The 27323-nt window shown below is 46.3% G+C and overlaps 1 protein-coding gene and 1 long non-coding RNA gene across 3 annotated transcripts; one reads left to right on the plus strand and one right to left on the minus strand.

Moving 5' to 3' along the window:
- The first annotated feature begins 23 nt into the window (after positions 1-23).
- LOC121135503 lies at positions 24-22174 on the plus strand. 2 transcript variants are annotated; one of them, XR_005872608.1, is made up of 4 exons: positions 24-9996; positions 19243-19573; positions 20004-20744; positions 21869-22174. It is a non-coding gene; the product is annotated as an uncharacterized LOC121135503 (long non-coding RNA). The 2 variants fall into 2 exon arrangements; XR_005872607.1 differs by lacking the exon at positions 19243-19573.
- LOC101827556 (cytochrome P450 2G1) lies at positions 14684-27248 on the minus strand. Its single transcript, XM_005086588.4, has 9 exons — positions 27018-27248; positions 26207-26369; positions 24422-24571; positions 20610-20770; positions 20063-20239; positions 18245-18386; positions 16667-16854; positions 16416-16557; positions 14684-15226 (listed from the first exon to the last, which is right to left on the minus strand). The coding sequence occupies exons 1-9, from the start codon at positions 27195-27197 to the stop codon at positions 15045-15047; spliced, it is 1485 nt and encodes a 494-aa protein (XP_005086645.1). The 5' UTR covers positions 27198-27248; the 3' UTR covers positions 14684-15044.
- Between the last annotated feature and the right edge of the window lie 75 nt (positions 27249-27323).

Raw genomic sequence — 27323 nt, forward strand, 5'->3', positions numbered from 1 at the left:
AATCAAGGAGGAGGAGGAGGAGGAGGAGGAGGAGGAGGAGGAGGAGGAGGCCCCCATGAAGGATTAACAGGGAGTAGACAGAATTTGGGACATCTAAGGAGGAAGTACTCCAGGGCTATGCATTGCAGAGGAATTGGACGGTAGACAGTAGATAGAACCGAATCCTTCATAACATCTATATTGGACACTCCTCTGACCTTTGGGTGTGTGTTCCCCTGGGAAGGGACCAAAGTGATGTGACATTAGGGTCTTAGAAGAGAGGAATCTGTGTCTCATTAGCTTGATACAGGATAAACAGCTATGAACCTGAAAGCCCGTTTTCTTCCTCGTTTGAGACAAGTTCTCGCTATGTAGTCCTGGCGGGCCTGAAGCTCAGTCTGTAGACCACAGAGATCCACCTGTGTCTGCCGCCTGAGTGCTGGGATCACAGGCCTACACCACCACACCCAACTCTGGGAGTCTTTCAATGAAGAGAGTTCTGAATTTAAGGGGCTGAGAAGGGGAGACTTCAGGGTTATGGGCCGTGGGTCTCAAGGCAAGAGTGACTGTGTATGTGACGTGCCAGGGAGAAGCATAGGGGATCCCAACAGGAGTCAACACCTGCACCCAGGTGGGAATATACTTCAGATTTGACCCAGGCTATGTCTTGATGCCCAGAAGCCTTGGGGAAGTCCCCGAGTCCAGGCTAGACCTCTGGAACATAGGATCTGGGAAAGGTGGGAAGAACAGAGTCCTGTTCCACAATGGAAGTTTGCACAGCACTAGAGACAACATCTTAGGGTCCCCGTCATCAGAGGGTCTGTCTAGGTCTTGAGAAATGACGCTGACAACCACCAATATGGTAGAAAAGATCTAATTTATACTCCCCCCCCCGTTCCTATCCAGATCCATAGGAAAGGCCACTAGGTTTACTGGATCATTACTGGTGTTATGTACAAAAGTTCCCTATTTTACGTATGGATGCACCAAGAATGGACCACAGAGGGTGGCATGGGGCTTGCAAACCAAAGGCATCAGAATCTGCCTTAGCCTACATCTGCAGCTTTCTCTTTCTAGACTTCTCTCCCCACCACTCGAAAGAGAGCATGGAGGGGTTCATAATCGGGGTGTGTGGTAAGTGGGCTGATGCCTGCCTGCATTGCCAGCTGGAAAGTGGGAAGAGCGGAACGGAGGTGGAGAGACCTAGTTAAGCCCCCAGCAAGGGGAACAGAAGAGGACCCTGGGATGCTAAGGGTGGCCACGGAGAAGGGGAGAAGGGTCGAGCGGCCACTGTTCTCCAACATTGAAATTCTTCTGTAATATCCAGGACAGTTACCTTCCTGTACCTCCAGGAAGATTATTTGTGTCCCACGGTAGTAATTGTGGAGTTGTTACATCATCGGCCTCACTGAGATTGCCAAGATCATGAAGGAGCTGGAATTTGACCCTCTGTTCTCTCTTCGATGCCTAGCCCAGCTCATCCTGGGAGCCACTTGGGGGCTGGGTGGGTGCTGACATTGGGAGCTGCTGTAGGCAAAAGACACTGCAGTCGCTATGTCAGTACGGAGCAGACCCGGGAGGGAGGAGGATGAGGCCGGCATTGAGATCGTCCTCAGGAAGCACTGAGGCCAGAAAGAAGTCAACATTGAACGGGACGCCAAGGGGACTTTAGTAGAATCACCTCTTAGGCTAAGACGGAGGCAGGCTGTCACTGGAAATGCCCGAATGAAGGTATAAATGTGGCATCATACGGGCTTTGGGTTTGGTTCCATCGCGTTCTGACACAGACACGAGGAACTTGCTGAGGTTGGCCTCAACTAGACCCTGGGAGGGGCCTCAGGGGGACCCTGGCAGGCTTTGATGGATGGAGCATTCATGGTGGTACCCTAGCTTTAGACAGGTGGAGGTGGGTGGGGCTGGAACTCCCATGACTGGCATGTTGCTCATCTCCTTCTGAGCTGTTGGACTCTGAGACCTGCTGGGGAGAAAGCCAAGAGAGGAAAGCTGTTTGTTGATTTTGGAGGAGGAAGAGGTGGGGAATGGGATTAGCCTAGGTTTGGCAGGTAGCAATCTCACCTTAATCTTTATTACCAGCCTGCACCTGCACCAGCCCCGAGCTTGGACCTCTCCTCTCCTGTTTCTATTTGAATAGGAGGAAGGGAGCGATTTGGAGAATTTGTTTCTCAGTAAAGGTGGCACCAGGAAAGACCCCGAGTGTTCAGGCAGCCTCCCATGGTCTGTAAAGGGGGTGTGGCGGGGGAGGGCCAGAATGGGAACTGAGCTTGAAGAGCTCGAGAGAGATCAAGTGTATTTGCTCTTATTGATTTTTCTTGAGGGCACGTGAATGATAGAGCAGAAACTGGTCACGTGGGAGGGCATAGGCACGTGCACGAGGGATTAGTGCCTGCTGTCACCTGGAGGAGACATGTGCGAGTGGCAGTGTCTCAAGACAGGCTTCCAGGGTGAGTTAGTGGTGGGCACAGAAAATCCCCTTTGGATGGGCCTCAGTTACCTTCCTGCTTGAGTGATTAAGAGCAAAGGCAAGGTATGGAATAGAACCCTATCCTGGGCAAATACCACCCCACCACCACCCTGTGATCCTGTCAGTCTCCCCAAAATCCTCTGTTTTGAGTCTTTGAGGAGCTGACTTCATGGACAAACTGAGCTTTAGGGGCCCAAGGACCGAGTGCATGTACCTCTTGGTAGTAGTGTATGAGTTAATGCATAAAAGCCACAAATGCCGGCTATTTTATTCATTTGTGACTGCAGTTTATGAATCCGTAACTAAAAGGAGACGGATTGCTATTACTCTCAACTTCAATCACTGTTTTACAATCTCTGGTTTTCATTGTAGCATAGACGGTCCCGCACTCGATGAGGCCGTTGGTAGATGTTCTGCCCCCGGAAGTCTCTATCCCACACCTTCCATCAATATGAAGGTTAGTCATCAAGGAGACAATTTGCTGGTCAGTTCAAGACCGATGTGCCTATGTCCTGCAGCCAGAGTTGGTGGTGTCTTCATCAACAGGGTCCTCATATCTAGTTTTGGGGGTGGGCAAGCAAGAGAAACGGCAATCGCCCGTTTTGTTTTGAGGGTCTCCAGAACTGGAAGAGGGTGTCTGAGAAACCTCCCTCCCCAATACTTCTTTACCGAGACCGAACATGACTGCCTCTTCATGCCCCCGCCGTCCCCCCCCCCCCGCCCTCCCGGAGCTGTGAATAGGAAGTTTATCCTGGAGGGCTGGTGCTCCATTGGGCAATTTTTGAGCAAGCATGGGCTATTGTTAGATGGTCAGACTGTTCTGGGTGGTGCTGACGCCTGCACAGGGCTTTGCCTTGCTGTCAATCATCCCTCCTCACCTTGGACTGCCCAGTCCTCTTTTTCTTTCTTCTTACCAGCAAGTCACCGCTGTCCCCAAGAGTCCTCTGTGTGTATGGATGTCCTCGTGTTGTTATCATTTTGGTAGTAAGTTATGACATGTGCTTCTGACTTGCTTAGCTTTGTGTATTAGTTTCTCTTCTGTTGCTTGATAAGACATCATAGCCAAGACACATGTATAGAAGTTTATTTGGGCTCACGGTTCCCAAGGAATAATAGTCCATTGTGGTGGAGAAGCATGGTAGCTAGTGGCAGGCATGGTGACTATAGCAGGAGGCTGAGGGCTCAGCTCTTGAACCCCCAAGTACAAAGCAGAGAGGGTTAAGTGGAAGTGGTATGTGATCTTTTAATATTAAATCCAACGCCCAGTGACATACTTTCCCCAGTGAGACCGTGCCACCTAAACCTCCTCAAACAGAGCCACCAAGGCTGGAGGACACCATTACAATGACCACGCTGATTGGTTAATTCATATCCGTGCCAGTCTTAGTTGGATTCGTCTGGGGACATAATCAGTGGTTATACAGTTCATGCCTGCATCTTCATATCTGCGTATCTGAGGGTATGTGTGTGTCCATGACCATCAGTCTTGCATGTCAACATCTTATATACACACGGGCTTTAGGATGTGCCCATTGCAGCATGGCTGCCACGCGCATGTTGTGTGCAGTGCGGTGCTTAGCTCCACATTAACGCATGCGTGCTTAGCTCCACATTAACGCATGCGTGCTTAGCTCCACATTAACGCGTGTGTGGTATTTTTGGGTCTATTTTGGCATACGTTTGCAGCCATATGAAGCCATAGCGTGTGAAGGTCAGCAGTTGGCACCTGCATATTCTTGTCTGTGTTTCTATTTAAACATAATCTTGGACCAGTTTCATGTCTACTCTTCAGTAAATAAATAATAGTCACATTTGTTTTGAATATTTGCCTCCTTTGATTTTCAAGAGTTGAAGTGCTTGCATGGGACAGGTATGTCCTAGAACATTCCCAAGACTTTTTACCCACTGAATATATTCCACTGAATATATTCCAGTGAATATATTCAGATATTCTCCCAAAGATTTTTTCCTAGGATATGGCCCCCAACATCTTTAGCCCAGTCAACATGTTTAACAGTCATTCAGCTAGTAGTCACCGAACGGTTCCCTGTTCTAAGCCGGGGCCCGCAGGGCTGATCAACAGGCCTTGGACCTGGGTCTCACTGAGGACTTTTGACTAATGAATCACCAAACAGTGACAGGTTAGAATGGATGGTTACAGGGAGGGAAGCCACAGGGGTTCAGGCTGAATAGAGAAAAAATAGCTGTGGGAAGTCAGAAATGGAAGCTGACTCAGCCTTGTGTGTGTGTGGTAGGCCACCAGAAGGAGAAGTAGGGATGCCTCATGGGAGAGTAGAGACAGTTAGGAGGCCGTGTTCCAGACAGAAGCAACAGCGCGCATGTGGGACCTGCATGCCTGGGGAAATTAGAGACGGGAGACTGGACACCCTGGCAAGGCCTGGCCCCGGTGAGAGCCAGATCACCTGCAGCTTTACGTAAGGCAGCGAGGAGTCTGGGATTAGAGCCAGGGGCTAACCAGGGTAAAAAGACGGTCACATTTGCGTTTGAGAAAGATCCTTCTGTTTTGGGGGATGGGACAGAAGTGGAGGCTGAGAAGTTGGGGACAGTGTGCAGTGGGCGTGGAGGCTGGCTGGAGACATCGCAGGAGGGGCGATTTCTGTTGCTGCTTTACGTGCTGGCTCTGCGGATTCTTCTCTGCGGGTGACAGATGGAAATGTGCCATTTCTGACTTGAAGGCCCAGATCAATATCAGATTGGAGATGGGACATCATGGGACATCCTGACAAACCAAGCCAAGTCACTGCCAGGGATCTCAAAGCAGAGCGAACACAGAGAAAGGAGCCTTAGATGGTATTATTATTCTTGTTACTTGTAATAACGGACCACGTAGGCGTGGGACGTTCCTAGAAAAGCCCTGTGTGAAACGCTTCTCGCAGAGTGGGCTTTCCGGGGAGAAGTGGAGTCACTCACACGCAAGCCAGGTCTCAGACGTGACACGAGTGGGACAGATCGGATGTTTGACTGTTGCCCTCCCTCACCCTAACCCCTACTCAGTCTTTAGTCTCATCTGTTTACCGCCTGTCTTCTCCTCTTGCTCTGACCCGATAGCTTTCAGGACAAAAATGGCTCCTCCCCAATGTACCTGGAATGTTCAACCCTGTCCGGAATGAGCCCTTCCTCAGTTGTTGCTGTGGTGTGTGTGTGGACGTGTGCATGTGTGCACACGCTAAGGACAGTGTGTCTTCTTTAGTTGCTCTGCACATTAAGTCCTAACACATTTTTTTCTGAGCCTAGAGCTAGCCTTTGCGGGTAACAGTCTGGCTAGCCTGTGTGGCCAGTGAGGCTCAGGGATCCTCCTGGATCCGGCTCTCGCAACGCCAGCGCTGTGGGGTGAACAGAACAAAATGGATTACAGGCGTGTGCCACCACACCTGGCTTTTGACGTGGGGGGCAGGGATCCCATGCTTACACAACGTGCCCTTTACCTGGGGGGGCATCTCCTCAGCTCCTCTCCTCCTTTTATTTTAAATTGAGATGAAATAACATAGGAACTAAATGTTCGCAGAGAAAAGTTCAGTGGCATTTAGTACATTCATGGTGTTATGCAACCACCATCCCTATTCAAATATCAAAACGTTTCCCAATGAAAATCCTAAGTAAACCAAAGGTAGGGGCAACCTACTTTGGGGTCTACACTAATGAGAGTTTGCCTGGGAATGGCCTGTGTGTCTGTAGGTTCCATGCCTGTTGTAGCCATGTCTGCTGTATGAGGTTTGGTGGTGTTGTTCATTTTTTTTTTTTATGAAACACCAGAAAAGTGTCCCTTTAACACCTACGACTCTGAAACCCACATCCCATTATCACACGCCCCATTCAAAACAACTCCAGAGCCAGACAAGCACAAGTATATCTCAATAAGAGAGATATTTGACCTTTTGTCTCCTTTGCATTCTTTGTTCCTTAACCAGTCCTGACCTGGTCAACCAGGGTATACCGGGCCCCACACCCCTGGCCACAGGTAGTGAGGTAGCGAGTGAGCCTGGAGAACAAAAGTCTGTGGTCAGGGAAGGGAAGTGTTTGCATTTCAGATTTCATGGTTATGACAAGGACTAGGGAAGAGTCTGGGGAGTGTTGGCTGAAACCATGTGACGGAGAAAGTGTTGGCTGAAACCACGTGACAGAGAAAAGCAGAGGACTGAAGAAAGTCATCCAGCTCCTTTCTGTCTGACCGTTCACTCTCGGCCAGGCACGCCTTCCCACCGGGAAAACGCAGGGCGTGGGGGGTGTGCATGCTGAGAGGAGGTTTGATGGACACACGGGATGGAAACGGCCCGGAAGAATGGAGTTGTGTTTATTTAATAACTCCAGTTAAAAATATATAGTTCACACATATACATACATGTACGTGGAGATAGCAAGCTCAACACCGTGTCTAGCACTTCCAACCAGTGGGCCAGTGGTGGTTGCCTTTCAGGAATTTGTTTCTTTCATTTCCCTGCTTTCCTGTAGGGAACCTGTAGCATACTGGGGGAAATGTTACTTTAAAAAAGCACAGGAAATTATTATTTAAAAAAACCCAACTCATTGCTGTCAAAGAAAACCACGTCCGAAGTGTTTACATTTTCACCTCCACTGTCAAAAAGGAGGAGGCTATTGTTTCTTATCTGGCTCTGGGAGTTCTGAATCCTGTTCGTTTCTTTCATTCTTCATTCGTTTCCTTGGTGTTCAGCTTGCTGTTTAACCTGAACAACTTTCATCTGGGGACTGCGTAGCTGGTTTTCTGCACGTGATTCTCATCACCTGGGGGGTGGGTGTTCATCATCTCCCGCAGCCTTAGTTTCTGCTCCAATTCTTAGGAGACCCTCAGTGTCAGCTCCTCTGCCCACTCCCACTGTTTCTTTTATTTTCAAGATTATAGCAGAATGACGTCACTTTCTCCCATTCTCCTTCCTCCATCCAAATACACCCATAGGCCCCCTTGTTCCCTTACAATCCATACCCTCTTTTATCATTAATCATTGTCACATGCATTTATGTATGTGCATATAGATGTGTGTGTGTGTATAGATACATATATCTATATAGCTATATCATACATATACATATGTCACTGCTTGGGGATTTCATCTTCTTTGTCATTGTGATCAGCATCTTCTCTGGGAGCTGAGACTGTAGCTCTTGGTCTCTCGGAGGGAACCTCCCAGTAGTCCACCCACTCCTTGAAGTAGGACTGGAAGGTGCTCATGGGGACTCCTGATGTCTTGTATTTTTAAAATGACATTTGTCACGTTTTTTACGTTAAGATTCAAAACCAATATGATTAGCATAGAACATAAAGGGTCCTCTTGCAGAACATTCATACACACTTCGTTCTGGTTGCTCCTGTGTCTCCCCTTCCCTCCTCCTCACCCACTCCCCTGGTCTTCCTCCTAAGAGCCCTACGTCTGTGTTCATGTTACATGGATTCTGCTGTCTCTCCTACTTACGATCTCTTATTAATTGACAAATGGCAACTGGATATATTGAAGGAGTACAGCACAATGTTTTGATATGTTATATTTTGGAGAATGGCTAAATCAGGGTAATTAGAATACATGTTGTGTCACAAAGGATCTTGTGTGAGAACACTCAGAATCTAAGCAGTATTCTAGAACACGATACCTTGTTTTTAACCATGGCCTCTGTGTTAGACAATAGATCTGTTTATGTCTCCTAGTACCTGATATTCTGATCCTTTGAGCAACACCTCTCCTCTCCCAGCCTCCAGCCACTGCTAGCCTATTTTCTTCTCCTACAGTTCAGCTTTCTAAGTCTCCCCGTGTAGGGGAGATCATGTGTTTGTCTTTCAAAAAATAAGTTTTTTTAATGAGGATGAAGATATTGCAAATACTCTGAGGGGATTTTCATTTCTGACAGAGGTTGAGGAGAAGGAGTGAACAATATTGAGTCGAGTCAACAATAACTATACACTATGAAAAGATATTTTAAAATCTCCACCCATTGGTAGAAATTTTTAGAAGGCAGAGAAAAGCAGACATTGGAAGAGTTGGATGAAGAATTGGTCTTAGTTGGTTTTGTTCTGAGGGCAGGCCATGAACAGCACCTGTGGGATGCCAGAAACCCAGCTAGAAACCTCATCTTTTCTAGGATTTCTGGATACAGACAACAGGGCTCATTGTGATTGACTGCAGTGCCGTTGGTAGTGATGGTTGAAACTTTAAAGAGTCAGAGAAAATGAGACAAGATAAGACCAAGTCCTATGTATAAATCTTGCCCAAATTTCGGACTGATTATGTAGGTACTTATGAGCTGAACCACAGCTAAGTCTAGAAGCACTGAGGCAGGGTCTCAGTACGGAGTGTTTAGTTCTAGCTGTGTCAGCCACTCTCTAAACAAAAACAGAGCAACGATATTCTTCAGCAGAACATAACAGAATCCAGAGTCTTTACAAGGTCTCATTTCCAGTACACAGGGTAAAAATCCAAACACAGCAGGTGAATGAAGGTATGGGGAAATATGAATTACCCTCAAAAGTAAAGGCAGCTGATAGAAATCAACCCTGTGGAGACTTTAATGTTGGGATTTAGCTGTCAGAAGGTAGAAACTTATTATTAAAGCAGATAGTTTTACGGATTACCCTATTATGATTCATATACCATGTATAATGATGAACCACATTCGTTAGTGTCTAAGGTGATAAGCATGACACCTCCTAATTTTATTTTATGCGTACGTATGAGTGTTTGGTCTGCCTGTATGACTGTGTACTATGTGAATGACTGGGTGCCCTTGGAGGTCAGAGGAGGGGATAAGATGCCTGGAAATGGAGTTACAGATGGTTGTGAGCCACCATGTATGTGCTGACAATGGAATCCGGCTCCCCTGGAGGAGCAATCAACACTCTTAACCACTGAACCATCTCTCTGGCCTCTGACTGTTGATACCTTTTTGAAGTGTGAAAATATCCAGGTTTTAAAAGTGAAGAAACTGAGGCCATCAACTTGGAAAACTACGCTGTCAAGATTAGAGCCTGGGTCTCTGTTTGCAACGCTAGGTTCCTCAATCACCACATCCAGCATCAAGGGGGAGCTGTTAAAGGAACAAGAAGTTCGAGGAAAATCAGGTCACACAATGCTCAGTGGGAAAAGACAGATAAACTCCATTTTAATCAGTGAATACACTGCACACCCACTTTTGAGGACAGGGTGGCTTCAGGCCTCAGGGAGTTTGACTCTACTTCTGGTCTCAATGGCTTTTCACCTGATTTGAGATGTCAACAATTAATTCTTAACTAGTAGCTTCACCAAGTCAGTGCTAAGCCATAGTCTCAACTCTGAGCTAGCCTTGTTCAAAGAGAGCAGGGTGGTCTTAAGTCTTGGGGACACGCCCACAATGTAACTGGCACTTCCCCGTGATTCACGGGTTAGGAAGGAGTTCTGTCCCTCTCTATCTTTACGTCTTTTCTTCTGCTAGGTCCAAGGACATGAAGAGGCACATGCGAATGTCAGAGAGAGAAATAAATGTTCGAGTTGCAGAGAAGACATCCATGCTTTATTTAAGAAGTTGGGAAAAAGGTAAAACATTAAGGAATCTGGTGGTTGAGGCAATGGTTGAGTGGGCAAGAGCATTTGCCTCGTAAGCAAGATGACCTTTGAATCTGAATCCCCGTCAACGAAACAGAAAGCCAGGCATGGCTGCATGTGCATTGGGTGGTAGAGGCAAATTGGCCCCAAGAGCTTCCTTCTTGGCCGGTGAGTCTTCCTGGAATGGTGGTCTTCCAGCTCAGTGGGAGTCCCTGTGCTGAGTCATTAAGGTGGAGAGAAGTTGATGAAGACCTTGTGTCCCATTCTGACCTCTGCATACACATTGGCACACAATCATAGATGACAGAGAGAATCTGAATTTAACTCATTAGTAGAGTCTTTGCCGCTGATTCATTATGTTCTGAGTTTAATCCACAGTAAACACACACACACACATACACACACACACACACACACACACACACACACACACACACACTTAAGACCATGAGGAGCCTAGGTGTCATAGTGCATGCTTGTAATTCTAGCATGTTGGAGGTGGAGATACCAGGAACTACATAGTGAGTTTGAGGCCAGCCTGAACTACATGTGAACCTGCTTACAAAAAGAAATCAATAAGGACTAACATCCTTATCTCTAAACCAAAATAATCAACAACAAAAAGAGAGGGTAGAGATGCCAAAAATGGCGTGGACACTGGAACACACACCTGTAATGCCAGCCCTCAGGAGACTGAGGCAGAAGGATCGGAAGTTCCATTCCAAGTTGAGTGACATGGTAAGGCCATTTCAAGTAGACAAATGGGCACGTTCTACAGTTTACAATGGTCTGTGTGTGTCCCCTCTACAATCCAAGTGTTGCAACTCACTGCCCAATGCACGGGAACTAACAAGTGGGAGTTTACTCTAATCAGTGTAGAGATCCTCAAAAAAAACTAAAAACAGAGCTTTCATACGACCCAGCTATTTCAGTCCTGGGGAAAGTCTCAAAGGACTCCAGATGCCACAACAGAGAGACCTGTACATCCACGTTCATTGCTGCTCTATTCACAATTAGCTAGGACATGGAAACCAGTCTGGGGATCTATCAGCTTATGAATGATAATGAAAATGTGATTCATAAGCCCAATGGGGGATAATCAATCACACTGCCAACCTGGAGTTTGCATTTGCATTAATTAAATTAAATCGATCTTGGGTCAGAAAGCAGGGTTAACAAATAGTTGACAGAAAGTAATCATAGAGCAGCAGAGGGCATCTGAAAGAGACAGAGAGACCCAGGGGAAGGAGGAGGGAGGGGTTTGGAGTGGTGCAGTTTTTCTGGTTTGGCGAAGCAGATGCATGGGTCATTCAGAGACACCAGCAAGGAGAGAAGGTTAGCTAGTTGTGACTCAGCCTCTCTGAGCTAGCAGGTGTTCACTCCAACCTTTGAATCTTGAGTCTTATTTATAAGTATAATGATAAAGATTTAGTTAAAGCTACTTTTAGCGGCAGTGACAGAGCCGGTGCCTTCAGGAACAGAATTCCCAGCAGGCTGCAGCCTGAGCATCCAGACCTTTTCTGGAGAAGCAGGCTGGTAACTGCAGAGTTGCAATTGATGGCTGAGACAGTAGTAGATTAAGGCGTAGCCATTGTGCAGAAGTTAAAACAGCAATAGGATTCTATCCATTGCTAAAGAAAATGAAAATAGATAAATGAATGGAACTAGAAAACATTAAGAACCATACATTTTCTCTCATATATGGAGCCTAGTTTAAAATTTCAGATTTATGTGTGATTGTCAGGAGGAGGCCAGGAATCAATAAAAGGTCCATGGGTGTGTGTGTGTGTGTGTGTAAAAAAGTTGTATTGGATGAAATAGTAAAGCCCGTGATGGGAAAGAAGAGTGAACAAGAGGGGTGGAGAGGCTTAAACAGGGTGGGGTGAGGAGATGGGGAAGGGTGAGGGGGCAAGAAAAAGTAAGGATTTATGAAGACGTGAAGAAACCTGCTATCTTATAAGTCAAAAATGCAATTTAAAAGAAAAGAGAGTTTAAATGAAGGAACACTGCATGGTTCTGTAACCATGGGTTATAGACTACTCTCCAGGAGTTGTTGGTCAGGGAGACCCCAGAAGCCCCTAAACCACACAGCTATTGCCCTTGTTCCCAGTTGTCTACCGGAACTAGATGGTGAGACCCTGTTGCTGAGGACATCACACACTTATGTTGTGATGCGTAGAAGGATCTGTTTGGAGCAGGGCTGGGAGTTTCTTCCCTGCTGGGTGTTTTTAGGGGTGGTGGTGGTGGAAAGTTCTGTGCAGTCTGCTGGGGTAGACAAGTCATCGGTCTTTTACCCTGCAGGGGACCCTGTGTGCTACAATAGCCATCTGCCAGGCAAGTTGAGCCCACTGGTACAATAGTGCCATGCATGCTATGTTAGCAACTACCACTTCTGGTTCAATTCAAGGCCCGTTTCACAGGACGGGATGCATAGCTGGTACTGTAGACCTGGTTAGAAACCCAAGGTTACGAAGGTCATGGGCCCCAGGGAAGGATGTCTTCCTGTTGCTTTGCTAAATGGATGTGGTGTCAAACCGCCTTCAGAGTATTTGTGTTTACACACATAGTGTAGTCCCATTGTCAGACAAACTTCTTTTTGCTGTGATCAGCAGTTAATGGTGAGAGTCAGACTTCGTTCATGTGTTGAGAATAAAGCACTCAGACAGACCTGGTGGGATGTTTCTATCCCTCCCTCACCAAGGCTCAGGGGACATTGTGGAGGCAGGGATGGTAAGAATGTAAGAGCCCTAGGATTGCAGTTGTGAGGAATGCTATAAAATGCTGTCTTCTGCACATGGCATTGCCATTGCACTCACAAACTCACTGCGTTTATGGCTACCTGCATGAGCTGGATCCTGTCAACACTGCAGCATAGATGGTGGTGGGGCACTGGAGGCTCCACTCCTAGCTGAAAACTTATGTATGGGTAGTGGTGGAAACCGGGAAAGGAGAAGCCATTTCCCCTGCCCTCAGGGCTGTGGCCATTTTACGTTATCCAGTGGATAACTCTAAATCCATGTGCATGCAGGTAACCCTAGTTATTTTTGGAAAAGACGTGAGAAGAGGAGGGGATTTAGTAGGGTACGGAGAAGATAAAACGTTCCATGGAGGGAGATAATTGAGAGGAATGGAGGTACATACCATTAAAGTAATTCTATATATGTGTCCTGGTTAGGGTTTCTATTGCTGCAATGAAACACCAGGACCAAAAGCAACTTGGGGAGGGAAAGGGCTCATTTGGCTCACACTCCCACATCACTGAAGGAAGTCAGGACAGGAACTCAAGCAGGGCAGGAACCTGGAGGCAGGAGCTGATGCAGAAGCCATGGAGGGCGCTGCTTACTGGCTTGATCCCATGGTTTGCTCAGCCTGCTTTCCTAAAGAATCCAGGACCACCAGCCCAGGGGCAGCATCATCCGAAATGGGCAGGGCCCTCCCCCATTGATGACTAATTGAGAAAATGCCTTACAGCCAATCTCATGGAGGCGTTTCCTCAGCTGAGGCTCCTTCCTCTCTGATGACTCTAGCTCGTGTCAGGTTGACACACAAAATCAGCCAGTACAATGTGTATGAAATTATTGAATAAATAAAAACATTACAGAATATATACTTGTTTTCAGTTTTTATTTCAGTGTGGTGAGCTCTCTGGATATGTATCTTACACCTTATTAATCTTTTTTGCTGTTGTTCAGATAGGGCCTATCTAGCTTTGAATACATCCATAATGGTAATTTCTGTTGAGTTTTGATCTCAAGCATCTTTAAAATCCTCTCTTGGCACTTTGCTCTCCTCTAACACCGTTCTTCAGCTCTTAGATGTTCCTCGGTGCTCCTTACATCTCGCAACGCAATCACAGCCATTTAAGAACTCCCAGTCAGTGTAAGGCGTGGCATTGCCTAGCAATTTCCATTGAATCAAAGCATCCCCTCCTCCACGGAGAGTGTTTGCTTGTTTCGTTCACCGATTGGTAGCAGCACACCTGCACCTTTGGTAAATATTGACCTGAATGAGTGAAATACGAGGGGGAGTTTCAGGGACACCAAACACGCAGATAGAACTACAGAGACAGAAGCATAAGCAGCTGCGAATAGCCTAGGTATACCCCAAATAGAATACAGGGTGTGTAGATTTGGGAGTTGAGATGAGAGCCACTAGAAGAGCAAGTTTAGCAGGAGAGATGATAGTGATGACAAGTAATGAGCCAGCAAGATGCTTGATGCCACAAGGGGCGACCAAACCAGCCAGGAATCAGTTGGTGGCATGGGGGAATTTCTATCAGTGACAAACAGCCAGAAAGCCCATTTCAGCTTCTATTCTACACATCACCCTCGGATGCTAAAGAAAGAAAAGACCAGGTTAGCACCCTGTGGGAGTTCACTGTGTCTCTTCTGTAACAAGCCCCCATCCCCTTCTGCCCATGAGAGACATCTGTTTTAGGGGGCAGTTTTAATACATTATGTCAGGCAAGTTTAATACAGCCAACTAAAGTATGTGCCACTTTGGGTTGCTATTTCGGGAGGGAAGAAGGGGGAAACAAAAAGCTCTGTTCAACTGAACTCAGGGGTCAGTTTTTGGATTGATGTCCCCTGGGCCTGTTGTGCTTACAATCCTGCCTCTCTCATCCCTTGGTTATTTCCTGCAGCAATAGAACTGCCAACACAAAACACAGTAAACTTGCTCTGGACAACAGTTCTTTACTGGGGTGGAGAAGCACAAGCAAACAGGAGAGAATTACAGAGTACGTTCTGGTCACTACGGGGGCTGGAGAAACACACAGTGTCTGTAAGAGTTTGGGGTGGACAGAGACCAAGGTTGAGAAATTCAGTGAACTTAATTAAACCTTCAGGCTTCGCTCCAAACTGTGGCTACAGATGTGCTTTATAAACCCAGCAGTGTGTTTCCAGACACCTCTCCTGACCCGTGGCCTCGGCACAGCAGAGAGAGTGACTTCTTTCAGTGTGGGGAGGATTGAGGAGGCAGGGGAGGGCAGGCGTAGGTGAGCTCCTGCAGAGCTTAGCTCTCAGCTCTCTGTGTTGGCCTCAGCGGGCCATGAAGCAGAGCTGATAAGTGGGGGGGATGTTGCCAAAGCCTGAGATCCTGTGAGAGATGTCAATATCAGCAGGAGGCACCAGAGACCGTAAGGAGAACCTCTGAAGGATGGAGGTGAAGTAGAGGAAGAGTTCCATGCGGGCCAGGGCTTCCCCGACGCAGATGCGCTTTCCTGCAGAGACACGTGATGGAAAGGGGTGTGGCAGCCCCTAGGGCCTCCTCAGCATCTCAGCTGTACCCACGATGTGGGGACGTTATCAAGACTCACTGGTGTCCCACTGTTTCTGCTCAACTACTGGCTGTCACCTAGAGGGACCTGACAGGTGGCAACTTCTTTTCTGCTCGCCCAGATTCTACCTGAGTTAGAACCAGAAAGACCGGTTCCAAAGGATCCATGAGGGCTGGGGTGTGACTCATCAGCAGAGCATGGACAGGATTACTCCAGTGAGAGACTTCAGTGTGTGATGCGGTGATAAAACATTTGCTCAGAGTTTGTGAATTCCACCCCCAGAGCAGAAAAAAAAAAACAATAAAAAAGCAACATAACTTCAAAACTGTTCATTTCCGTTCCTCACAGGTATTTCAAATGTCTTAGATATCAAATACTAGGGAGATTTTTTTTTTAATCTAAGAATTCTATTTAAGGCTATTTTCCTGGTGGCCAGAAACTGTTCCAACAGCGGGAAGGGATTAATCGCCATTTCATGGTTCAGACTTGAATAATTCATCCAAGGTTCCCGGTGTCCCATGACAGGATGCCAAGGCCACTCACTGGCCCACAAACCTCTGCCTGTGAGGCCAATCTATGGTGCTGTTTTGTATCAGAGTGTGAATGCTTTTCTTCTTTTAGAATGTTTGAGAATATTCAGAGAAAAAATATTTTGTGTGAGTGAAACGAGTTTCATGTCTCAGTGCTCTTGAATGAGAATATTTACATTTTCACACATACATGGTCATTCAGTCAAGTGTTTTCAGTGGCTACATCTGTCCACGGTACATATTCCTATGGCTGACAAAACATGATTTAATTTGATCCTTAGCATAACATGGTTAAGTTTACTAAATGCTTGTGCACTGCTATTGTTGCTCTAACATTGTAATTTTTTTCGTTGTTTTCAGTTGTTTTAAAGTCAGGATTTCGCTGTGAGCCCAGGCTGGCTTTCTTTCCACTTGAAATCTTATTACTGCTGGCTTTTGAATACTGAGATTGAGTGCATACACCACTATGCCCACCATCATTCAAGTGAATGATCCTAATATTCCCTCATCTGGGATTTTAGGATTCTTATAATCCTATAGCACAGACCTTGGAGAGACTACTTTAGCACTTTTCTGGGGGAAACCTAGGCATAATTACCTACCAGAGGAAAAGGCCACAAAGGCATCGTTCTTCTTGAAGCGCCCTTGTTCATCCAGGAAGTGTTGAGGATAAAAAGCATCGGGGTAGCGGAAGTATTTGGGATCTCTGAGGACTGAGCCAATCAGGGGGTACACATCTGTGCCCTGGGAGACAGCCAGAGGCCATTAGAATTCTGCGTTGGGCAATGGGGGTACAAAAACAGGCAGAGAGTTCAGGAAAGGGTGATAGGACAACGGTGGGGTACAACCTCACCTTGGGCAGGAAGTAGCCTCGGAAATGAGTGTCCCGTGTGACATTATGGGGGACACCCAGAGGCACAATGTCTGTCAATCTCTGTATCTCATGGATGACAGCATCAGTGTAGGGCATCTTGGCCCGGTCCTCCACGGCTGGCATACGGTGTGTCCCAATCACCTGGTTAATCTCCTCGTGAACCTTGGCTGTAAGATGGAAGACAATATACCAGGAAAGGTGACAAGAAAGGCTGACATTTGTTTTAATTGTTCAGTCCTTGTTTTTATTTGTGGTTGGGGGAACATGTGCTTGCCTGTCTATCAACAGGGCGTCACTAGGTAGTTCATGTTGGACTGGGACTCACTAAATAGATTTTATAGGGCTCAAAAACTCTGTCTCCCTACTCAGCCTCATATTGCTGGATGGCATGTGTGAGGTACATGTCTGGCCAGGGAATGTCTGTGTTGAGAGGCTAGGGCAAGTCATGTTCTGAGTTTTGCAGATATCATTAAGTCAAGGATCTTGAGATGTAGACTCTGTTTCTCAATCCAGGAGGATTGCATGTGTTTGGATTGTTTCATTATATTTAACAACAGACATCACTGATACTTGAACACTCTTCCGGCATCCGGAGGTACACAGCCTAGATCCATAAATGTCATATGGGAATTTGGTTTTTACTTAAAAATACTAAGAAGCCATGGAAGGATAATGATCAGGACAGTACGCTGAGTCCAAGCTGTACTGTGTAAAACCAGTGTTGGTTTTTACTCAGCCAACGATTCGTTTTGAACTTGACTAGCACAGAAAAAGGCCACATTAGAGAGTTTTCTTCAGCAACAAATGACTTTTGATGACTGGAGTTCCCCAACCAGATCAGGTTCTGTTTGATATGAACAATGTAGTCAGCTGAACCTTGCCTGGGTGTGACGGCACATGTGTCATCCCTGCTTCCCAGGAGGCTGAAGAAGAGTGGTCATGAGACCAAGGCCAGCCTGGACTATGGTGAAGTCCCATCGCCAAGAGAAAGGGTAAGGAAGAGGTCTATCTTCAAATCCTTGACATCAATGTCACGTATGTAAAGATGGCGTAAAGTCAGAGGAGACTTTGCAGGTCTCACTAAGTTTCTTGAAATGAAGAGATTAGCCAAATTATGCATGTTGGCCATGTATCTGAATCATAGAGAAGCAGGTAGGTAGGTAAGGGTTAGAAGAGGAAGAAACAGAAGAAAAGAGATGGGAAGGTGCCCTGCTCTGACTCTGTAGATGCAGGAAACAAGCTTGAGCCCAGGAACTCAAAGAAGGCTCTGGCAACTGGAAAGGTAGAGAGAAAGTCACTGTTTTCCTTGACATTCGTCTAATGGAAGCCACTCTGAGCAGAAGTCCTGACCAGGAGAGTGGGATGACAAATACAGGCTACTATGTCTCAACAGCTACAGGAAACAAATACAGGGACAGTCAGAGCGGTGAAGGACTCCACGTTCTGAGATCATCGAGGGAAGAAAGGCGAAGGTTGCGGGATGGTACAGTCTCAAGATTGCCATCCTTCTGAGGAGGCACAGGAGCTACCAGATGAGCTGCTCAGAGTGAAACTTACCCTCTACCTCGGGGTACTTCATCATCAGCAAGAGTCCGTAGCGCAACGTGGAACTCACTGTCTCTGTGCCAGCAAAGAAGAGATTGAGGGTGGTGAGGACCAGGTTCTTAAGGTTGAATTCTGTGTTGGGGTTGCTTTTATCCTGAAAGTAAAGGGGATTGTCAGCAGAATGGCCCCATGGAGCCTGTATCTTCCCGTTCCCTCTGTGCAGAAGAGGCACATTTGTGAAAGAAGGAAAGATGGGTTAAGAAAGTCCAGAAGAAACCATGCAAGCACGGGTGCTGAGGCAGGAGTATGCCTGATGTTTTGGAGGAAGGGCACGAGAAGGCCGGTGTACACGCAGTGTGCAAGAAGGTAAGGCAGGAGGAAGCCAGAATCTTACGCAATTTGATAGTTTGAGGGGCATTAGAGCACATAGTTTTCAACTGCCAAGTACTCAGGTTCCACAATGATTTCCCTAGAGTTCTAATGGTCAACACACAGGCATGCAGACGGCATACATCCCGACATCTCATCTCAACGACATTCAACTTGTGATTTTGAAGTTTAAACTCCAATTTAGAGAGTGAGCTTCCAAAATTCTCAGCTCCAAGACTCTGAAGGCACATTCTGATTTTCATTAAAGCCATCTGTTGTATAGATAGTATTAAGATTGTAAGATTTTAAGTTTCCTTATGCTACACCTTGTAGATTTAAAGTCTGTTTTAGAAAAATATGGTGTATATTTACGTGGTGTTGTGAAGAACACGGATATTGTCCTTTGCAGCAAAATGGGTAGAAGTAGGGGGGAATTAGGTTACTGGAAACAAGCCAGGCACAGAGGCAATTACTGCATGTTTTCTATTATAGACAGAAGCTAGGAAACATTTACTTGAACGTAGACCATGCTCACAAAGATGAAGGATGTTGGTTTTGACCAGTGCATGCTGTATAAGGAAGCATCACATGAAAGCCCATTAATATGCAATTAACACGTGATGTCTATTCTTGGTTGTCAGCTTTAAGTGGGAAGACCTATTTCATCTGGATCTTTGATGTGGGAAGATAAACCTTCAATTCAGGTCTTCTGAGGTGGCAAGACCCACCTTTAATCTGCTAGCAGCCCATCTAAAGGGACATGGAAGAAGGAAGTTTGCTTGCTCTGTTTGCCTGTTTGCTCTGGTCCTCACTGGCAAGTCCATTCTTTACTGGCATTAGATCCCACATCTTCAGGATCCTTGCAGATACTGAAGACCAGATGAGACATCCAGCCTCATGAACTGAACAACTACTGGATTCTTGGACATTCCGTTGGTAGACAAACATTGTTGACTAGCTGAACCACATCCTGTAAGCCATCCTAACAAATCCTAAACACACACACACACACAGACACACACACACACACACACACACACACACACTGTGTAAGTTCTGTTCCTCTATGGGTCATGACCCCCACAGGTGTCACATATCAGGTATTTATATTGCGATTAATAACAGTAGCAAAATTAGTTATGAAGTAGCAATGAAACAATTTTATGGTTGGGGGTCACCACCACATGAAGAACTGTATTAAAGAGTTGCAACATTAGGAAGGTTGAGAACCACAGCTCTAGAGAATCTTGACTACATGTTTATGCTGAAATAAATTTGATTTTATTAATTTTAAGGGAGTTTATTGAAAGGTTCAAGTGGCTTGCATTTCTATAGTTTCTACATTTTATCTAGAGAGCAAAGTAAACTACATGAGATAATATTTTTCTCTTTCCTGTAACAGTTGCAAGATGGGTTTTCAAGGCTTCAGAGGACAGAAAGAATGACATAAAGGAAAAGTACCTCGTACATCTTGATGAGAAAGCAGTCGATGAAGTCCCTAGGGTTTGAAGGATCAAAGGATGCTTCATTGATCTTGACCCTGGAGGCAATGAAGTCCTTAAGGTCTTCTATCAAGTTATAGAGGTGGTTGTGACTTCCTGGAAAATACTGCATGACTCCCCAGAACATGTCGTATAACTGTGGGGCAGAGGCAAAGGGGTATGTGTCGGTCATGGGTGTCAGGGACCAGACAGACCGAGTTCTAAAGTCAGAGAGTTGGGCTCTTGTGGCTGGAGCTAGGGCAGAGCAGAGCTCACTCTCAAGCCCATCACCAGGGAGACTGAAGAGGAAGATCAGCAGTTCAAGGCCAGCCCAAGCTACACAGAGACACCCTATTTTACTGAATAGTCTACTGTTGGGTCTGAGGTTTGGGTGTCACCCTTTGTTTCCTGAACACTTGGACGAAAGCGCCTCCGAGGGATGCAGAACAGAGGCTTGGTTGGCACACAGGAAAGACGTGCTTGAGACTGAAGGGTGAGCGCACAGCTGACTGGCGGCCACTACGTACCTGTGCCCAGGGCTTGCTCATCTCCACAAACGTTTCATTGATCATCTTCATTAGGTTCTGAAAACATTTGTCCTCATAGTTGAAGCGTTTTCCAAAGACAATGGAACAGATGACGTTGGACACCGTGCGGCTCAGGTAGGAGGTGGGATCTATGGGAGCTCCTAGAGGTAGACATGGACTATGTTGAGACAGTCACAAGTGAGGTAGACATGGACTATGTTGAGACAGTCACAAGTGAGGTAGACATGGACTATGTTGGAGACAGTCACAAGTGAGGTAGACATGGACTATGTTGGAGACAGTCACAAGTGAGGTAGACATGGACTATGTTGGAGACAGTCACAAGTGAGGTAGACATGGACTATGTTGAGACAGTCACAAGTGAGGTAGACATGGACTATGTTGAGACAGTCACAAGTGAGGTAGACATGGACTATGTTGGAGACAGTCACAAGTGAGGTAGACATGGACTATGTTGGAGACAGTCACAAGTGAGGTAGACATGGACTATGTTGGAGACAGTCACAAGTGAGGTAGACATGGACTATGTTGAGACAGTCACAAGTGAGGTAGACATGGACTATGTTGAGACAGTCACAAGTGAGGTAGACATGGACTATGTTGAGACAGTCACAAGTGAGGTAGACATGGACTATGTTGAGACAGTCACAAGTGAGGTAGACATGGACTATGTTGAGACAGTCACAAGTGAGGTAGACATGGACTATGTTGAGACAGTCACAAGTGAGGTAGACATGGACTATGTTGGAGACAGTCACAAGTGAGGTAGACATGGACTATGTTGAGACAGTCACAAGTGAGGTAGACATGGACTATGTTGAGACAGTCACAAGTGAGGTAGAGCAAGAAAACAGTACCCAGGCTAAGTCCTGGTCCCACTGCCAGCCTCCCCACTCCCACAGATGGAGCCACACAAACTGTCACTCATATTCAGAGAATCTAGTTCAGTCCCATGCAGGATCCCCAACTATCAGTCCGGTGTCCATGAGCTCCCACTAACTCAGGTCATCTGTCTCTGTGGTTTCCTCCATCATGATCTTGAGCCCCCCCGCTCATATAATCACTTCTCCCTCAACTTGGCATACCAAACTTTGTTGACTCCTCAAGGGAAGCCTTACCCCTTGGAGAAGTGGGTATTGGTAGGGTGGGGAAGATGGGGGGGCAGGAAAAGGGGAGGGAGGGAAATGGGCTAGTATGTAAAATGAAAAAAATTTAAATAAAAACATTTGTTTTGTTAGAATAAGAAGGAGGAGGAGGAGGGTGAGGAGGACGAGGACAAGGAGGAGGAGGAAGAGGAGGAGGAAGAGGAGGAGGAAGAGGAGAAGGAGAAGAAGAAAAGAGAAAAGAAAAAAAATCACTCAGTGTTGACACAGAACCCCAGGTCTACTGTTTAGTGGTATGCATGAGTGCCTGTTTTAATATCTGAGTCTAGTTTTCCCAAACTACAACCTGGTTTGGAAATCTCCTGATTGATCTGTGAGTGTTCAATATGATGATGTTTGTAGCATGGCTCCTGGCCTGGAATAAACACCCAAGAAATGTTAGAGAAGTTCAGCGTGAACTTGTCACTGTTGCCTGAATGCATCTGTGGTGAATGCAAAGCAATAAAGGACATATCTGAAAAAAGAAAAACAAACAAACAAATAAAAAACCAAAAATCACCCAAGGAGGCTGGAGAGACAGCTCCGTGGTTAAGACCACTGGCTGCTCTTGCAAAGGACCCGGGTTCAATTCCCAGCACCCACAAGGCAGCTCACAACCGTCTGTAACTCCAGTTCTAAAAATCATCTGGTTTCTGGGATCACCAGGCATGCACAAGGTACACAGACATATGTGCAAGCAAAACATCTGTACACATAGAATAATAACACACTTTAAAAAGAATGCCTGAATTAAGTCTTGGTTTCCCAAAAGAATCCATTTAGCTTATTAAGGAATTCTTCCTGGGGCTGGGGAGAAGAGAGCTCAGCAGACTAATCATTTGCCACATAAACTGGAGTTAGAATCCTAAGCACCCAGATAAAAAGCTGGGCCGTTTTAAAAAGTGTAGTCTCTGATTCAGCACTCGAGAGGTGGAGACAGGTGTTCTCTGGGAAAAGCTGGCTAGCTAGATTTGTGGTATGGAAGCACTCCGGATTCGGTGATAATTCACGAGTAACTCAGTAAATAGAGGTGAGAGGGATGGAGGAAGACCACTGATGTCAACCTCCGGCCTCCACACATACGTGCACTCGTGTGGAAGCACAGGTGCGTGCGTGGGCACCCATACGTGTGAACGCATATGCACATGCATACATACGGAAAAAGAAATTATTTCGATAGGTCTCAGACGCGTTATCTGTAAAATGGGCTCCTGGTCAAGCAATTTACCCAGAGCTGTGCACACATTCACCATGTGCAACTAACTTCTGGAGGTAGAAGACTGTTCAAAGCAAAGCCATGGGTGGACTCTATTCATCTACCAAGTCCGGACAAGGAACTTCCGACGTAAAGAGCTGTATATCTGTCTGTATCTCTTCATCCATTTGTTTCTATATTGCTCAATCTTTGCCTTTTCTTTCTAGACTCTATTGGCTCCATACCTTATTTTAGACACTTTTAAAACCTGAAATAAAACAAAAACCACACACAAACAAAAAACCCTCAGAGTCTGTTTTGTGTTTTGACCAGTATACTCCTGGGCATGGGGGCCTCTCTGGAGGGTGGTTGATATTAATCACTGACACTCCATCGGAGAAAACCAATTTTCCCTTTCCAGCAGGCATCGATTGCAAATAGCTTCTTGGTTAGGGGTGTTTGTGTGTTTTGACTTGCGAGAGAGAGAGAGAGAGAGAGAGAGAGAGAGAGAGAGAGAGAGAGAGAGAGAGAGAGAGAGAGAGAGAGAGAGAGAGAGAGAGAGAGAGAGAGAGAGAGAGAGAGAGAGAGAGAGAGAGAGAGAGAGAGAGAGAGAGAGAGAGAGAGAGAGAGAGAGAGAGAGAGAGAGAGAGAGAGAGAGAGAGAGAGAGAGAGAGAGAGAGAGAGAGAGAGAGAGAGAGAGAGAGAGTTAACTGAAGCAATTTCAAAGCCGGCCTGGCTGCATAGTGAAAACATGCCCTCTCCCCACACCAGGGGTGGGAGGGAGCAAAGACCTTCAAAATGAAACATTTCTAAGCATTTGTTTCACAGTGATGTGAGTATGCCTACCACTGGCAAACTCTACTCTTTTAAGAATTCTCTTGTAATTGACTTTTATTTGTGTATAGGTGTTTTGCCTGCATGCATGTCTATGGACTCCATGCATGCCTGGTGCCGTGGAGGCCAGATAAGGGCATCTGATCCCCTGAAACTGGAGTTAGGGACTGTTGTGAGCCTCGTGTGGGAGCTGGGGATCAAACTCAGGTCCTCTGGATGAGCAGTCAGTGCTCTAGCAGCTGAGCCATCTCTCCGGCCCCCCAAACTGTACCTGCCCTTAAAGATGGTGAAGATGGTAAGTTTTGTGTTGTTTTCTTCATCACAATGATGCCTCTGTGACATAGCAATATTGGATTCTTTCCTCTGAAAGGATGCCAGTTCACCCGACACTAGAATCCTGAATGGTTTCTTGAGCTGCAGACCGCTGAGGTTCACCGACGAGCATTTCTAGAGTCCCTCAGAATCTTCCATGTTGACTCTTAACATATGGAACCTCACTGGCGATCCCTGTGAACCTTTAACGCTTTCCATCCTTTCCTATTTCGGGTCTTTCTCCCACCTAGTCTTCCCATGAACTCAGCTCTCCGTAAACGCCCAGCCACCCGATGTGATCTCCATACCCTTGACTTTATGGAGTTCTTCCAGTAGGTAGCCCGCCTCCTCCTGGATCCGCTCCTCGATGGTCCGCTTTCCCATCCCAAAGTTTCGAAGGACAACCAGAGAAAAACGCCGAAGAACCTTCCATCGTTCTCCATTGGACAGAGCTAAACCTGCCGGAATGTCAGTGGTCAGGCCCCTGCCCACCCTTCCCGCTTTCTGCTCTAAAGTCTGTGGCAGACACAATAATGAAAGCTCAACCTTCCAGACTCAATGGGAAATCAAGATTCCCTCTGAAATAGTCCAGACTGCAGGAAAAGAGAATGAGGCTCAGAATAATCAGGGAGAGCTAGGTTTTCTTATAGGCCAGTGAGCTGTGGCTGGGTTAGTTGCGTGTTTAATACCTAGAAAAGCTGAGGAGGTAAGGATGGGATGCCATATAGAGAATTCCCTAAATAGAATTGTTAATTCTATTTTCTGGGCACCATTGCACTATCCAAACGTGTGTGTGTGTGTGTGTGTGTGTGTGTTTACAGATGCTCACAACTGTACATCACTGCAACTATACAAAAGAAGTTACCTTGCATGAAGACTAAAGTAAAAACCACTTGACGTGTGGATGGGTGAATTGCTTGGAAATTTAATGGTGTCATTTTAGAATATATTGATAAATGAAAGGAAGAGCGGAACAGTGGGGTTCAGAGGAGGGCATCAGATCCCCTGAAACCGGAGATGTGGATGGTTGTGAGCCCCACGTGAACCCCAAACTCAGGTCCCCTGGATGAGCAGCTAGTGCTCTGGACTGCAATGGTGTGGTGAATGGGTGGGTGGACGCCTCTCTGTCTGGTTAGACATGAGGATGAGAGACTCTGAGTGAAGTGTTAGCGGATAGAGGGGTTACGACGAGCAGATAGTGGCTAGAAAAAAGGTGGATGGATGGAGGAGCAGGTGGATGTAAAAATTTACAGCGTGTGAGGGATTCACTGCGTGAACCAAAGTATGAGTGGATTCATGGATACATAGAACATTGAAAGAAATATGAATAATAGGGTGGAAAGATGTTTGCCTGCAGAGGATAACGGATATATTTTGATGAATTTATAGGACGATTGGTAGACTTGAGAAAAACGTGTATTGACATAAGGATAGATAGGTAGATGGACAGACAGGCAGATGAAAAGAAAGAGTCACGTGAGCTGCCCGCGTTTGAAGAATGCAGGCAAGTAGGGGTGGCTGCATAGGTAACACTAGGCAAGAATATTCCTAAACGCAGGTGCTGGTGGCCTGTGTGACCTGCATACGGGCAGATAGGAACTACACGTGGCTGCGAAGGCTCTCGGGAGGTGCGTAAATAATCTCTCTCTCTCTCTCTTTTTTTTTTTTTTGGTTTTTCGAGACAGGGTTTCTCTGTGGCTTTGGAGGCTGTCCTGGAACTCGCTCGGTAGACCAGGCTGGTCTCGAACTCACAGTGATCCGCCTGCTTCTGCCTCCAGAGTGCTGGGATTAAAGGCGTGCGCCACCAACGCCCGAGGTGCGTAAATAATATCACACGGTAATTCACTAAGAGTAGAGATAACGCTGCAAGCACTTTAGATCCCAAATTCTGGAAATCAAAAACAGAGCAGCCCTCACACATACCGTGTGACACTACCTAACCTTTCTCACCATCAGTGCTCGTGCTTCTGAAATTAGCAGCGTGTTCATTCCCCCTCTGGGGACTCAGTGTATGTGACTCATGAATCATTTACCAGAGACCCTTCAACACATAGCGTGTTGCAATCACTTCTCTTCTCGGTGCAGCCACTTACCATGACCTTGGAAGCTCTTCTCCACCGTAGGCATTTCACCGCGGCCACTGAAGTCATCTGCTTGGTCTACCAGGGCCTCCTTCACAGCTTCATGCCCATACAAGACAACCACTGGCCTTGGACCAAAGTGCACAGTGAACACAGGGCCATATTTTTTCTGGAGCTGGGAGTGAAGGAAGATGGTGAGGTAAGGAGTAAACTGGAGAGGGACGAGACTGTCAATCAAGGAAATGCAGAGCGCAGAGGCTGTAGGAGGATGAAAAGGTGGAATGTGCCGGGCTTGGAAGGGCTACTGGGGGAAAAACCATCAAACCGATTCCTGTGACTTGGACATGATTTTGTACATCTTAGTCTTGCTTGTGAAACAATGGACTTGGAATAGCTGAATTCTGCAGTCTACACCTTCTCTCTTTGAAATGCTAGTTTTCTAGCATCGCAAAAGTCTAAGACGACTTGAAAATGAAAGTTATGCTTAAAGAAGTGAGAGTTCCCCAAGTCATTAGACTTGTGTGTGATCCAGAGTTCTGAGAAGAGGGAGGTTGTTCTAGTGAACTCAGGATCTAAGATATTTTTCCCCCTTGATGTTAGGATTCTGTAATTTAAGATTCCTAAGGATTCTTTCTGAGTCTGTGTTTAGGAATCATGTGATCTGGTGTGTACTCAGCTATGCTGTTTGGATGTTAGGATTCTGTAATTTAAGATTCCTGAAGAGTCTTTCTGAGTCTGTGTTTAGGAATCATGAGGTCTGGTGTGTATTCAGCTATGGTGTTTGCTGCCTTCATTTGCTCTAAGAAGAAATGGACGCACTCACCTTCAGGAAGGATTGGAATATGGCATCAATGCGGACTTGTAGCAGGTTCCCCAAAAATGGTATTGGTGTGGGGCCAGGGGGCAGCTTCCCTCCCTTACTGGTTCTTTTCCAAGCGATCAAGATGAGCAAGCAGGACAAGCAGAGTGCCAGAAAGATGCTGAAGGCTCCTCCCAGAGCCATGGTGCTGAGTCAAGGGCTTGCATCCTTGGGTCCAGATCCTGCTTAAATAGCTTCTAGGAGATCAATTTGTACTGAAACCTGAATCCTGTGGGAGTCACACTATCCCTGGATTATGCTATAAGGAGG

The sequence above is a fragment of the Mesocricetus auratus genome, unplaced genomic scaffold (assembly GCF_017639785.1).
Source record: "Mesocricetus auratus isolate SY011 unplaced genomic scaffold, BCM_Maur_2.0 Super-Scaffold_100038, whole genome shotgun sequence".
NCBI lineage: Eukaryota > Metazoa > Chordata > Mammalia > Rodentia > Cricetidae > Mesocricetus > Mesocricetus auratus.

Excerpts from the sequence above, each read along its gene's own strand:
- LOC101827556 (XM_005086588.4), bottom strand. The coding sequence starts at position 27,197 with ATGGCTCTGGGAGGAGCCTTCAGCATCTTTCTGGCACTCTGCTTGTCC. Across the intron at positions 24,572-26,206 it reads GAAGAGCTTCCAAGGTCATG|GTTTAGCTCTGTCCAATGGA; the intron begins GTAAGTGGCTGC and ends ACATTCCGGCAG. Across the intron at positions 16,558-16,666 it reads GAGGCTACTTCCTGCCCAAG|GGCACAGATGTGTACCCCCT; the intron begins GTGAGGTTGTAC and ends GCTGTCTCCCAG.